The 15,000-nt window shown below is 39.2% G+C and overlaps 3 protein-coding genes across 7 annotated transcripts in view; all 3 read right to left on the bottom strand.

Moving 5' to 3' along the window:
* The window catches only part of rad51 (RAD51 recombinase), a 16,773-nt gene extending 14,611 nt beyond the window's left edge, over positions 1–2,162 (bottom strand). Inside the window, exon 1 of one of the 2 annotated variants that reach the window (XM_083534538.1) lies at positions 2,033–2,162. In XM_083534538.1, the coding sequence (XP_083390664.1) occupies positions 2,033–2,134 (102 nt within the window). In that variant the 5' untranslated portion in view covers positions 2,135–2,162. The remainder of the gene's footprint in view (positions 1–2,032) is intronic. The other variant, XM_083534539.1, reaches the window with a different exon arrangement.
* Positions 1–15,000, bottom strand: part of flvcr2b (FLVCR choline and putative heme transporter 2b) — a 69,113-nt gene that overhangs the window by 12,462 nt on the left and 41,651 nt on the right. The gene's annotated exons all lie outside the window — the stretch shown is intronic.
* Positions 4,941–15,000, bottom strand: part of adgrg11 (adhesion G protein-coupled receptor G11) — an 11,278-nt gene continuing 1,218 nt past the window's right edge. The window contains exons 3-20 of one of the 4 annotated variants that reach the window (XM_083534463.1): positions 12,252–12,369; positions 11,973–12,062; positions 11,761–11,802; positions 11,585–11,636; positions 11,239–11,391; positions 10,540–10,569; positions 10,332–10,415; positions 10,018–10,156; positions 9,622–9,787; positions 9,271–9,405; positions 9,020–9,130; positions 8,683–8,722; positions 7,938–8,038; positions 7,688–7,806; positions 6,191–6,456; positions 6,009–6,096; positions 5,642–5,931; positions 4,941–5,379 (exon numbers count right to left, since the gene is read on the bottom strand). In XM_083534463.1, the coding sequence (XP_083390589.1) occupies positions 5,204–5,379; positions 5,642–5,931; positions 6,009–6,096; positions 6,191–6,456; positions 7,688–7,806; positions 7,938–8,038; positions 8,683–8,722; positions 9,020–9,130; positions 9,271–9,405; positions 9,622–9,787; positions 10,018–10,156; positions 10,332–10,415; positions 10,540–10,569; positions 11,239–11,391; positions 11,585–11,636; positions 11,761–11,802; positions 11,973–12,008 (2,028 nt within the window). In that variant the 5' untranslated portion in view covers positions 12,009–12,062; positions 12,252–12,369 and the 3' untranslated portion in view covers positions 4,941–5,203. Of the gene's footprint in view, positions 5,380–5,641; positions 5,932–6,008; positions 6,097–6,190; positions 6,457–7,687; positions 7,807–7,937; positions 8,039–8,682; positions 8,723–9,019; positions 9,131–9,270; positions 9,406–9,621; positions 9,788–10,017; positions 10,157–10,331; positions 10,416–10,539; positions 10,570–11,238; positions 11,392–11,584; positions 11,657–11,760; positions 11,803–11,972; positions 12,211–12,251; positions 13,185–15,000 lie in introns of those variants that run through there. The other 3 variants (XM_083534461.1, XM_083534464.1, XM_083534462.1) reach the window with 3 other exon arrangements.

The following is a 15,000-nucleotide window of genomic DNA, read 5'->3' as shown; positions in this document are numbered from 1 at the left end:
GAGTGAAAGGTGTGTGTGTGTATGCTAATGTAAAGGTGTGTGTATATATATATATATGAGTGAAAGGTGTGTGTGTGTGTATGCTAATGTAAAGGTGTGTGTATATATATATATATATATGAGTGAAAGGTGTGTGTGTGTATGCTAATGTAAAGGTGTGTGTATATATATATATATATGAGTGAAAGGTGTGTGTGTGTGTATGCTAATGTAAAGGTGTGTGTATATATATATATATATATGAGTGAAAGGTGTGTGTGTGTATGCTAATGTAAAGGTGTGTGTATATATATATATATATATGAGTGAAAGGTGTGTGTGTGTGTATGCTAATGTAAAGGTGTGTGTATATATATATATATATGAGTGAAAGGTGTGTGTGTGTATGCTAATGTAAAGGTGTGTGTATATATATATATATATGAGTGAAAGGTGTGTGTGTGTGTATGCTAATGTAAAGGTGTGTGTATATATATATATATATGAGTGAAAGGTGTGTGTGTGTGTATGCTAATGTAAAGGTGTGTGTATATATATATATATATGAGTGAAAGGTGTGTGTGTGTGTATGCTAATGTAAAGGTGTGTGTATATATATATATATATATGAGTGAAAGGTGTGTGTGTGTATGCTAATGTAAAGGTGTGTGTGTGTGTATATATATATATATGAGTGAAAGGTGTGTGTGTGTGTGTATGTGTATATAAGAGTGTAAAGGTAAAGGTGTGTGTGTGTATACTAATGTAAATGTGTGTGTAAATGAGTGAAAGGTGTGTGTATACTGAAGTAAAGGTGTGTGTGTATGTGTATATATGAGTGAAAGGTGTGTGTGTGTGTATGTGTATATAGGAGTGAAAGGTGTGTGTGTATGTGTATATAGGAGTGAAAGGTGTGTGTGTGTATACTAATGTAAATGTGTGTGTAAATGAGTGAAAGGTGTGTGTATACTGAAGTAAAGGTGTGTGTGTATGTGTATATAGGAGTGAAAGGTGTGTGTGTATGTGTATATAGGAGTGAAAGGTGTGTGTGTGTGTATGCTAATGTAAAGGTGTGTGTATATATATATATATATATATATATATATATGAGTGAAAGGTGTGTGTGTGTGTGTATGTGTATATAAGAGTGTAAAGGTAAAGGTGTGTGTGTGTATACTAATGTAAATGTGTGTGTAAATGAGTGAAAGGTGTGTGTATACTGAAGTAAAGGTGTGTGTGTATGTGTATATATGAGTGAAAGGTGTGTGTGTGTGTATGTGTATATAGGAGTGAAAGGTGTGTGTGTATACTAATGTAAAGGTGTGTGTGTGTATACTAATGTAAAGGTGTGTGTGTGTATGTGTATATAGGAGTGAAAGGTGTGTGTGTATACTAATGTAAAGGTGTGTGTGTGTATACTAATGTAAAGGTGTGTGTGTGTATGTGTATATAGGAGTGAAAGGTGTGTGTGTGTACTAATGTAAATGTGTGTTTGTGTGTATATGAGTGAAAGGTGTGTGTGTGTGTGTGTGTATATGAGTGAAAGGAGTGTGTGTGTGTGTGTGTGTGTGTGTGTAAATAAACAGACACGTGAAAATTACACAAAATAAAATGGCAGCCCACCCAAACAAACGGCCGTATTCCAAATTACTCTCGGTTCGACCCCGTGTGCACTAAGTAGAGCGCTGACGTCATTGTTTCTGCTCCCTACCCAGTGCACTAGTGTAGAAAGTCCACAGGTATTTGGGATTCACTCGTGTTTATGCAGTTCCTCTCATTCCTTAAACATTAATGTTAACACGATAACTACTACTATTAATAATAACAATACATCAGAAAAACAATGTTTAATAATCTGTTCGCTACAAAAGTATGTGAATGTTTAACAACTAAATACAATCTAATATTTCTAAACTAAACCGAAGCCGTCGCGACGTTTTAGCCGAAAAGTCTCTGTTTTCACTCAGTAACTCATTACACACCCTAAACACCTGAGATCTGAATAAAGATTATAATAAATAACAATAAATAATAATAAATAAAGAATCCGAACCTCAGCGCGCGCACCGCATCCACAAGCCGCCGAACTCACACTGAAATTTGCCGCGCGACTAGACTTCCGTATACGTAGGCACGCAGAGGCCTCTGACGTCATGACGCACGCAAATATGACCAGAGAGGTCCTTCTGAAATACACTTTATGGCCAAAAGTATGTGCACCGTGATATCTAATTCTTATCTCTTCTCCATAAGAACTGAGATTCCTGAACCCTGCTCCAGCGTAACCATGATCCCGTTCACAATCCTCAGCTCCACCAAAGTGAACCACCTCAATGTTCTCTGGTGTCCTGCACCAAACCCTGACCTTCTCAACCCCCATGAACAGCTTTGGGATAAACTGGAACTGGAGACTCCTTCCCTCCTCCAACATCAGAGTCTGATCTCAGTAATGCACTTGTAGTTGAAAGATCATTAATCTCCAAAGTCATGCTTCAGAATCTAGTGGTAAGCCTATGTAGAAGAGTGGAGGAGCTTACTGTAATTGTAAAGAGAGAGATGAAAAAGAGATGAGAGACAGATAAGACAGAGAAAGTGTGTGTGTGTGTGTGTGTGTGTGTGTGTGTGTGTGTGTGTTACTTGGACTCCTGATGAATCGTGATAGAGCAGCTGAGCTCATTGTAACATTATATGAGGACACAGGTCGGGGGAAAATACTTCTGGCTCTTTAAGTATCTTTGCTAGTCTGTAATGTTGTGTTTCCTAAAATGGAATTTGTCCTGAATGATGTGGTTTTTTAAATATTATGATATTTAATAGATTTTGTGATCGTCCTGATCTTTTTAATTATAAAATATTATCATCATCACACAGATCATGACACATAAGTTCATCATATCTTCTTTAATTTACAGACTGATAGAATTCCCAGGTTCGGGAAAAAAACGAATGGAATACAATAAATACAGCCACCTGAACGTTGTGTATAATTCACGGTGAAGTGTATACATAAAATAAAATAAAAATCAATTAAAGTAGGAATATAGCACTTTAGTCATAAAATCTCACAATAATATCAAGTTGAATAGAGACTATTAGAAGAAAGAAAAAAATATATATTTATCTTTTTGACATATATAGAGATAAATACATCATCACATAAGTTAATGTCCCATTTTCTAAAATTTACTCTATATATAAGTATAGAAATGTGTATATATATATATATATACAGTGGGTACGGAAAGTATTCAGACCCCCTTAAATTTTTTACTCTTTGTTATATTGCAGCCATTTGCTAAAATCATTTAAGTTCATTCTTCTTCCTCATGAATGTACACACAGCTCCCCATACTGACAGAAAAACACAGAATTGTTGACCTTTTTGCAGATTTATTAAAAAAGAAAAACTGAAATATCACATGGTCCTAAGTATTCAGACCCTTTGCTGTGACACTCATATATTTAACTCAGGTGCTTTCCATTTCTTCTGATCATCCTTGAGATGGTTCTACACCTTCATTTGAGTCCAGAAATTTTTGATTATACTGATTGGACTTGATTAGGAAAGCCACACACCTGTTTATATAAGACCTTACAGATCACAATGCATGTCAGAGCAAATGAGAATCATTAAGGTCAAAGGAACTGCCTGAAGAGCTCAGAGACAGAATTGTGGCAAGGCACAGATCTGGCCAAGGTTCCAAAAAAATTTCTGCTGCACTTAAGGTTCCTAAGAGCACAGTGGCCTCCATAATCCTCAAATGGAAGACGTTTGGGACGACCAGAACCATTCCTAGAGCTAGCCGACCGGCCAAACTGAGCTATCGGGGGAGAAGAGCCTTGGTGAGAGAGGTAAAGAAGAACCCAAAGATCACTGTGGCTGAGCTCCAGAGATGCAGTCGGGAGATGGGAGAAAGTTGTAGAAAGTCAACCATCACTGCAGCCCTTCACCAGTGGGGCTTTATAGCAGAGTGTCCCGACGGAAGCCTCTCCTCAGTGCAGGACACATGAAAACCCGCATGGAGTTCTCCAAGATGGTGAGAAATAAGATTCTCTGGTCTGATGAGACCAAGATAGAACTTTTTGGCCTTAATTCTAAGCGGTATGTGTGGAGAAAACCAGGCACTGCTCATCACCTGTCCAGTACAGTCTCAACAATGAAGCATGGTGATGGCAGCATCATGCTGTGGGGGCGTTTTTCAGCTGCAGGGACAGGACGACTGGTTGCAATCAAGGGAAAGATGAATGCGGCCAAGCACAGGGATATCCTGGACGAAAACCTTCTCCAGAGTGCTTTGGACCTCAGACTGGGCTGAAGGTTTACCTTCCAACAAGACAATTACCCTAAGCACACAGCTAAAATAACGATGGAGTGGCTTCACAACAACTCCGTGACTGTTCTTGAATGGCCCAGCCAGAGCAATGACTTAAACCCAATTGAGCATCTCTGGAGAGACCTAAAAATAGCTGTCCACCAACGTTTACCGTCCAACCTGACAGAACTGGAGAGGACCTGCAAGGAGGAATGGCAGAGGATCCCTGAATCCAGGTGTGAAAAACTTGTTGCATCCTTCCCAAAAAGACTCCTGGCTGTATTAGATCAAAAGGCGGCTTCTACTAAATACTGAGCAAAGGGTCTGAATACTTAGGACCATGTGATATTTCAGTTTTTCTTTTTTAATAAATCTGCAACAGTGTCAACAATTCTGTGTTTTTCTGTCAATATAGGGTGCTATGTGTACATTCATGAGGAAAAGAAATGAACCTAAATGATTTTAGCAAATGGCTGCAAAATAAAAAAGAGTGAAAAATTTAAGGGTGTCTGAATACTTTCCGTACCCACTGTATATATATATATATAGAGTAAATCTCAGCATCAGCAAAAATCCATAGATAGTTTTTCCGCGTTGTGTTATACAATACGAGAGCAGCCTTTAGAGGCGAATTACTGACGTAAATACTGAAGTATTTATTTGGAGTGTTATTTTTTGTTTCAGTTTGAATGCATGTCTTTTATTTTCCTCAATATTTATTGATATAATTAATATGTTCATATTTATTTCAGTTAGCACATTTAAAAATTTCTTTTTATAAAGTTCAGTACTAATTTACATAGTGTTTTTTTGTTTTTGTTTTTTTAATCCAGTATGCATTTTAAAATTGGTTGATTAATTGGTTATCAGCAAGTATGATCCAAACTAGATATCGGTATAAGTGAAATCCACTAATAGAGTGTGTATCTGTACACACTTTCTGGCGCCGGTCCTGGTTTAAAAGGTTTTGTGTTTGCCGTACGTTCCACCTCCGTGACCTCGGTGGTGTAGCTGCTCTGCTCCTTCAACGCGTCAGCTTCACCAACCAGCCTGCTGGACTTGTAGTAATAAATAAACAGGAAGAATCCTGAGGAGAGAAACGAGGAATCATCTGACCGACACATGCAAAATCAGATGTGTAATGGATGTAAGTCAGCGGTGTGAAGTTTATTTCACCCCCAGGCCTTCAGTGATGTTCTACCTGAACCAATCCACCTCTTAACCCCATCATTATGATGCCAGATTTGTAGAAAGCATCAGTATTATAGAGAAGTGTAGTGAAACAGAGCGCTGGATCACAGACAGGAATGAAGAGAATAGAAGGTTATATTATAATAGTCCAGACTCACCCTGAAGTGAGTTGAGGATGGTGAAGATGTATAAGGCGGGAATTTGCATGGGCCCAATGGCGAAGAAACAGAAGCCCCAGCTCAGTCCTAGGATGCAGCACAGGCCCATGATGGTCATAGCATCCGAGGGTCTGGACTTTTTCCTGGACATGGCGATGTTTGGCTTTTTGGTTCTGAGCAGCCAGAGCCAGCGCAGCATCACCACGAAGGTGGAGAAGGTGAAGAGAAAGATGATGGAGTAGTATCCGATGTTTACCACATAGTGCACTACCGGATCGGTGATCCAGCACCTGCGAGAATGATGAGAGTATAAACCGAGAAATCGTATATGACATGGAAAAAGGGGTGGAGCTTCCCTGATACTCACATTGAGCTGTTTTTTGTATCAGAGACGATGGTCAATTTGTTGTATTTCTGAAAAATGAATGTGGCCGTCACCACGAGGGCAGGAGGCACTGAAAAAAAGGGCAGAGGTCAAAGATCACAGTGGCTCTCATCACTCTGTCTTTCTGTGTCCACAGCAGACGTGTCCTCCTGTTCTGAACTCACCCCAGCCGAGGATGGACAGTTTCACGACGTAGTTCTGGATGCTGGACACGTTTTGCGCTAGCTGGAGGCACAGGTGCAGCGCCTGCAGGCCAAACCAGGAGAATGCAGACAACATGGAGTAGTGCATCACCCCCGCGGAGAACTTACAGCCGATCTCGTTCCCCGTGTTCGCCACCGACTCGTTTACCAGGAAGCTGAGGTTCAGCAGGAACAGGGCCAGGAACAGGCTGATGAGGATGTGGACCGAGACACTCGATCGACCTTTCCTGGGACAAACCATGAAGAGGAGCCGAGAATCATCCACCAGATCAGTGTCCACACACACACACACACACACACACACACACACACACACACACACACACAATCAAACACATACACAGTAACACACAAACACATACACTATCTCACACACACACATACACACACACACACACACACACACACACAAACACAGTAACACATATACACTATCTCACACACAAACACATACACTATCTCACACACACACACACACACACACACACACACACACACAATCAAACACTTACACAGTAACACACAAACACATACACTATCAATCACACACACACACTATCAAACACACACACACACACACACACACACACACACTTACACACACACACACTCACTATCAAACACATACACACACGCACACACACTAACACACAAACACACACACATTATCAAACGCATACATAAACACACACACTGTAACACACACGCACACAGTAAGACAAAGAGACAGTCATACGCACACATTAACACACACACAAACACACAAACACACTAACACACGTGTTAACACACACACTAACACACACACACACACACTAACACATACACACACACACACACACACACACACACACACACACACACACTATCAAACACATACACAAACAATCAACCACATACACACACACTAACACATACATACATACATACACACACACACACACACACACACACACACACACACACACACACACACACACACACACACACAGTTACAACACTGAAACTAAGATGTGTAGATGAGGTGCCCCCCCGACCCTCACACCCATATGCCCATGCTGAACATCTCGGTCCAGACTAATTCTCGTTATAACGAGCTCCTTCACTCTTCTGAGAAGACTTTCCACTGGATTTCAGGACGTGGATCAGGGGATTAGTGATCATTCAGATACAAGGGCACCAATCACTGAGGTTGGAGAAGGTAAGGATAGGACTCTCCAGGTCCAGTTCATCCTGAAGCTGCTCAGTGGGGTTGGTGAGGTCCAGGACACTCCGACTCCTTTCACTTCAACCGTCACACCAACTGCCAGATCTTCGGGAATGTTGGTGTCTACAGAGATGTTCTACACCCTCGTGAGTTTGGGCAGAAAGCCTTTACAGTGGAGCGAAGCGGAATAAATCAATCCGGAACGAGATATTCAGCAAGAACGTACCGAAGAACAGCATGTGAGCCTTTACCTTAGCAGGAAGTGCATGAAGAGAGCTATGCTGAGGAAGAAGAGGGACAGGCCGCACCCGATGGAGGTGAGGTAGGTGAGATTATTGAGGTCACTGCTTGGGAGGTACGTGACAGGAGTCTGAAACACATCATCAAGCAAAAACTTTAAGGTGTTTTCAAAAAACCCATCATGCACCATCAGGTCGAAGCAAGAGTGTCAGTGTGGATGTGCAAAGAATGATGGAAGTGAAGGAGATGACAGGGTTTCACCATCAACACGGCGAAGAAAGTCAAGTGCTGGCACTCGCAGGTCACAGAGTCGTTCGTGTAGGACGTGTTGCATCCGGAAATTGTCCAGTTCGGAGTTCCTCCTGATGAAACCAAACAGTTAATAACGACTGAGACCAAACGATCCATTTCCCAACAGCTGATAGGTCAGAAGATCAGGATCAGTGACATTACAATAATCACTGACATGATGACCACTCAGAGTCGTTCCACATCGTCTCATTTCGTTCCACAATCTCAAATGTAACTACAGAAACGTGACATCATTCGGTAAAAATGTATCATTGGGAAATTAGGTGCTAGTGGTATAAAGAGAATAAGACACTAGGGGGCGTGCTGCTCGAATAATAATAATAAAATAAAAAAACGCATCTAATATTTGGCCAAACGTATTGGGACACCCAACATTTCCGCCAATATGTGCTTCTGCACACTTGCATGAAGTTTTCACCCCAGGCCTCCTCACCTCACCTCACCTACATCACTACTCAAATTTCCACACCCTTGTGGCCGAATCAAATCTCACAAAATCTAGTGGAGCATCTTCCCAGAAGAATGGAGATTATTATAAGTGCAAATAAGAAACTACATGTGGAAAAAAATGTAAAAAGTTCAGAAAGAAGCACATACCAATCGTATGTTTAGGTGTCCACAAACTTTGGGGCCAAATAATGTATGAAAGACCTGTTTTGTGTAACTGTATGTACATGTAGTGAAATTGTACAACCTGTTCCATCCCAGGAGCGACACTCAGGATAGCTGGTCTTCTGCAGAGAAGAAAAAGAGAAATAAGACGCAGTTAGAGAGGAACCTGTCCACACCTGGAGTGAACCTCATCAGGTTCCTTCAGCGTGTATCCGAATGGGTTCATGAAGCTACAAATGAAAAAAACCTTCTCAGTTTGGACTTAATGTGTTAATGTTTTCTCTTTAACTGCATTTTCATCCTCGTGTCCTGTCTGTTCCGTGGCAGCTGCAGGTGCCATTACTGTATCATCATTTATTATTATTATTATTTATTTATTTATATATTATTTATTATTATTTAATCATTAATATTAATACCAGGTCAATGCTCCTGAAGGTTAGATTGAAAGTGTTGGTGAGATTTGATATTTCTTCTCCCATGTCGATGGAGTAAACTTCACCATTCAGCAGGCTGCAGTTTTCATCGCCCTTTCAGAAGACAAGAACGAATGTGACAGTTAATTAGAACGATTACAGTGGATTCTTTATAGAATGTGGATATAATGTAAGATACATTGAGTAACATTACAAGGTCATCTTCAGGGTCTGTGAAATCAGAAAGCGGGTACCTGCGGGAATGTGGGAAATTTGAGCAGAGATGCAAAAAGTGTGCTGCTGTTCGCATTGTGCGCATTTTCGAAAGCCTCCTGTGGGACAGAGAAGGTCCTCTGAAAAGCACTCATCTGCGTTTTATCCTCAACGATCTAAAAGGGCAATGTGCGTTTTTATTAAATATCTGATCTGTGGTTGGTGAAGAATAAATGTGTCACAGAGCACTGATGTGTGAACCTCGGAAACCCTTGGGCTTGAGGTGGCAGATGCGACAGCAAGGTTCAACCACACCCACATATACACTAACAGTGAATATAAAAAGTCTAAACACCCTTCTAAAACTCTTAATACACTTTTTTCACACTTACATTAAACTCTTTATAATTATATGAGTACATGATGTAGATAGGTGCAAAGTGTGTTCCAGGTAGAGGTTTTACATAAATCCCACTGATGTTGTTGAAGGACACGGACAGCGACGACTTATTCTCCATCGCTTTCAAAACCATCTTGTTTAAATCATCTATTAGATCCCTTCAGAACAGAGAGAGAAAGAAAGTTCATCAAAGTGAAAGATTCGCTTGAGGGACGTTCCTGGGATTCAGTCGTGTTACAGTTATTTACAGACATTTTGCACAGGAGATCATTAAAACATGATTTGTGCATTGGATGTTTAAATAATGGACATTTTTTATCCACAGTTTTGTTCACCTGTATTCCATGCTATGAACTGAAATACATAAATGAAGTAGACATTTTCTTACGAATAGTTGACATTAGACTCTTGGGGAAATGTGAAATTAAGATTAAGGTGTCCTTCTGTTTTCTTGAAGGCATTTCCACACTTGTAGCACTCTGCAGACGATCCGTTTAATGTGATGATGTCATCATTTGAGGTGTTTCCTGCAAGCAGAATAGACCTTGTCGATGTACAATGATGAGAAATGTTTTTTTTTTAAAGCAGTCCTATTCTTTTGCGTCTGTGAGTAATAATGTTTTTCCTTGTTCAGGATTCGAGTCGGAATAAATAAAAACAAACAAACAATCGGAAGAAAATGCAGGATGTATTCGTTCTCACCGCTGCAGTTTGTGTATTTAGCGCTCTGACAAATCTTCTTGGGATCCACACACGTTATATTATCACAATTCCAAATGATGTTTCCTTCAAAATCACATCAAACATACAAAAAGCCCTTCATTACCATAACCAAGAGACACAGATTTAGAAATATTATTCTGATATTAATGTAATAATAACAATCATACAATACAAATTTCTCACATACCTGCAGGTTGAGTGCAGTTTATCAGCCATGCTGTAAAATACACAGATCACACATAATATAACACACACTGTAACACGAGCGGTAACACAAGCTAACACAACATTCACTACTTTTCCGATCTGTTTTTGCCTTTACCTGCTCATCCATAATGCTCACTGTGGCTCGGGGTAAACTCTAAAATAAAGGCTTTGCTAGACATGGGGGAGACATGGGGGAGACGGGGGTAACTGAGGAGTCCTGCAGGGACTGAAGAAGCCTGGTGGTCCACACTGATATAAATCTGACCAAAGCCTTGCACAGATGAACGGCTACTTCTGTTAGGTTCAACTTTTCTGTAATTCTTTTTTCTTCAGACTAATGTGTTAGGGTTTGTGGTAATTGTGCCCCAGGTGGTAAAAAAAGAATGCCCTGTGCTTGAAGCTCTCATTGTATGAGTCCAAGTACAGAACCATCAAGAAGGAGAAGCCCCCACCAGGTGGACTATCATTATTCCCAGATACCCCGTACTGGTTCTCCCAAAGCTGCCTCCTGGAAGGGTGTGGGATTGGGGGTGTGATAGAGCTACCAGACCTTGGCTGGAAAACCCGGGGGACGTGTAACTAAGTTTAATCTATTACGAATGATCTAATGTTATCATTTCCTCATAATCATATTCAAGTTTTTATTTCATGAGACTCAGATCTTTCAAAATTTCCATACCATTGCTGTTCATGCAGTTCTGAGATCCGTTCACAAAGCAGACGGGTGTTGTGGGTCTGATATGTGTATCTCTGGTGATTTTGATTTGATATTGATTAGTGCCTTCACTATTGTTGTTTGATAACCACACGCCGCTGTCTGAGAAGCTGCAGGCTGGGAGAATAAAAATAAATTAAAAACAGATACTTTTTTAAAATATACAAACTGGATTTAAAAATGAACTACGATAGAAAGAATGATCAGATACTCAGTGTGTGTTTAAGAGCAAAAGCAGAAGACTGCAGTATATACTACATGTTCAAGACTTTCTTAATTCTATGCATTCTTCTCTCTCTTTCAAACTTACTTTCATTGGTCAGGTCAGTAGCATTAACATCAAATGATAAAATGCAGATTGACTTGTTGGAAGGTGACGATCCTGTGAAAAGAAAGAAAAATCCTGCATCCAGTAGCTTTAAATCAAATGCAGAAAATAAATATAAACATGAATCTAGTACTGAGTGCTGAATCGGTTTTTCTTACCGTTATAGATATTCCTGCAGTTTGACGTGGCATTAATGTTGTCTGCATAATATTAACAAGTAAAAAATGATCTAAAAGCAATGTAAACTAGATTTGTTTTTTCTTAAAGAAAAAAGAAAATGTGTATATGCTAATAATAAAGAATTATTATAGATTATCATGAATTTATACTACAATATTAATACAAAATATGAATAACTACAATGACTTACTACAAGAATTTTGTATTTGTCCCGTAAATCCTCCATCAAACAGCAAAATCTGCTCACACTGACTGCTCAGTACACACGGTGAACACATATCTACACAACACGTTCCACACACCTCTGATTAGGTTTAAATTACTACCATTGATAACTTTTATTATTATATTACCTACAGATAAAGAAAAGCTACAATGTCTTCTGGAAATTCTGACCAGTACTTATGGTCCTGCTTTTAGGACCCTATGACTCAATATCTAAACACAAATTTATATTAATAGACATTACCAGAACACAGTTCCTGACAGCTATCCGAGCTGCCAGATTGACCTACAAAATACAGAAATATTGAACAAAAGCAATAATCAATGCAAAAACCAGTGCATTAAAGAGGCACATTATATGACTAAAAGTATGTGCTACCATGACCATTATAACCATATGACCCCTAAAGGTATGTTGGTTGGTGTTGGTGTGGAAGTTGGAGTGGAAGTGCAAGACTGTCCTGCACTGAGCCCTGACCTCCTCAACCTCACTGAACACTTTATGGATGAACTGGAACTGGAAACTCCTTCCCTCCTCCGACATCAATGTCTGATCTTACTAATACTCTTAGAGCTGAATGATCACTAATCCCAATAACCACAATGTACATCTACTGGAAAGATTTCCAGAAGAGTGAAGTCTATTAAAATTCTTTGACCTGTAAAATCTCCACGCCTACATAGATCAAAAGGTGCAGGCTATTTGTTGGTACCTCAAATAATGAAGACTCCAGCAGGGGGCAGATGTTTCTCTTATAAACCCCACAGTTATGGAACAACCTTCCAATCAGTGTTCGGGACTCAGACACAGTCTCAGTGTTCAAGTCGAGGCTGAACACATATTTATTTAGTGGAGTGTTTAGTCAGTAGGTGTTTGTGAGGTAAAGGAGCAGATCTGGAGGGATCATGGATATGGAGTGTTTGGTGAACTGGTATATTTGTATGCTGTCGTCCCCTCACATTCACACGTTCACTCAGGTTTGTTGATGGTGGTGTGGTGGATCGTCTCTTATCCCAGAGATCCTCATGTCTGTATTACCTTCTGGTTCTCCCTTTTAGTTATTCTGCTATAGTGAGTCTTGCCGGAGTCCAAACTGCACAGTGACATTAACTTTCATACAACAATCAGGAGACTTAATAATCCATATCCTTCTCTTTCTGTTATTCTCTTCTCTCTCTCTCTCTCTCTCTCTCTCTCTCTCTCTCTCTCTCTCTCTCTCTCTCTCTCTCTCTCTCTCTCTCTCTCTCTCTCTCTCTCTCTCTCTCTCTCTCTCTCTCTCTCTCTGTCACCTCTCTCCTCTCCCAGGTCTGCGTCTGGATGATGTTCTCTTCATTTGGTACAACTACCTACTTACACTAATTTAAAACATTTAAAAAGATGATAACTTTATTTTAAATAATTGTCTTCCAAACTAACTTCACAAGTCCCAAATTTTTTCAAATCTGTGGAATACATACAGCATAAAGAAAAAAAAATCTTTACCACACATGCACAAACACACACATACGAAGAGAGATTTAGATTCATATAGTAAACTTATTACAGCTTTATAAAGTGAGCTTTCTGAAAAAAAAAAACAGAAATCAAACTGAGTGCAAAATGTATGACTTTTCCAAACAATGAGATTTTGATTTTAAATAGGATAAATAAACGATTCTTACTTTCACACCACGTCTTGCAATACTGTTGACTGTTTCCTACAATATCATAACACACACACACACACACACACACACACACACACACACACACACACACACACACACACACACAGTTAATTCATCCATACTAAGAAATGTGATATAGTGCACTATTGATAAATATATACATTGATTACCTCTCTCTTCAAGCCATTTTATAAAGTCGAAAAGAAAAGAAAATAAAGTTCAGTGTATTTCCTCTGATCAGGTACAGAACTGTAATCATATAAATGTAATATCCTGCATTCATCCACTGGTCTACTGCTACATTAAATACAGAATTTCCACATACAAAATCCTTAAAAACAAAACCACATTATTGTTTTCTACATCAGGAATATAATATATATGTACATCAGTATTCTTACATACCTTCAAAAGGTTGTGAGATATTGTCCCACTCTGTAAAAGTGTACAAAACAGTTAAACAATTTTTAATAAATAATATATACACATAAATAAAACAACCCGAATCCCAGTGAATACTCGCCTCACAGACATGATAAGTGTATGAATAGAAAACCTAAAATGTCTATAAACAAATATTCTGATTCTGGAATCAGTATGAAAGTTCTGAGGTACAGTTTCTCCGGTTTCACCTCAATAACCGTCCGTGTGGAAACATGGCAAAGGTTCTGTTTGGTGTTCTGATGATTTACATCATTTAAAACACCATCATTAATTAAATTTAAGACACACTAATCGACAGGGAAGTGAAGCCAGGCAATAAACATGTGGAAACAAACCAATAACAAGACGGGTGGGGACATAACATGAATGAAAACATGGTATATGGTAAAACAAAACTGTGGAAATCTTAATGCCAGTCTGAAAGTTTGCTGGTATTCCAAAGTGCATTCCAGCATTCACTTCAGAATTCAGTGAACATAGCCAAGGGGGAATCTCTGACATAGCCCCCAATTAAACCCCACTGAAGGAATTACTTCTGTCTGGTCTCTGGTGTCAGCAGGTTGTGGAGGGAGACTGCGCCAACATTAATGGACATTTGGTTTCACCCAGATGAGAATTTCCATATTTAAAATTAATATTTGTAATCTGTTTATTTCTGTAAAGCTGATTTGAAAATTATTTGATGTGAAAATATGACAATAGTTAAAAAAAGCTTTACAAATAACACTGAACTGAATTAAATGAACACATACTAAATGTCAGGGTCGAATTTCAAAGGAACTCTGGGAAATGTTTATTTCTGGCACTATGGCAAAAACACAAAGTCTTCACAGAAAAAGCAAAGCAAAAAAACATAACATATTCTGTATATTTTATATTTT

The sequence above is a fragment of the Silurus aristotelis genome, assembly GCF_946808225.1.
Source record: "Silurus aristotelis genome assembly, chromosome: 28".
In the NCBI taxonomy this organism is placed as follows: domain Eukaryota; kingdom Metazoa; phylum Chordata; class Actinopteri; order Siluriformes; family Siluridae; genus Silurus; species Silurus aristotelis.
The sequence above is the reverse complement of the archived record's forward strand: the minus strand, read 5'-3'. Positions and strand labels throughout refer to the sequence as shown.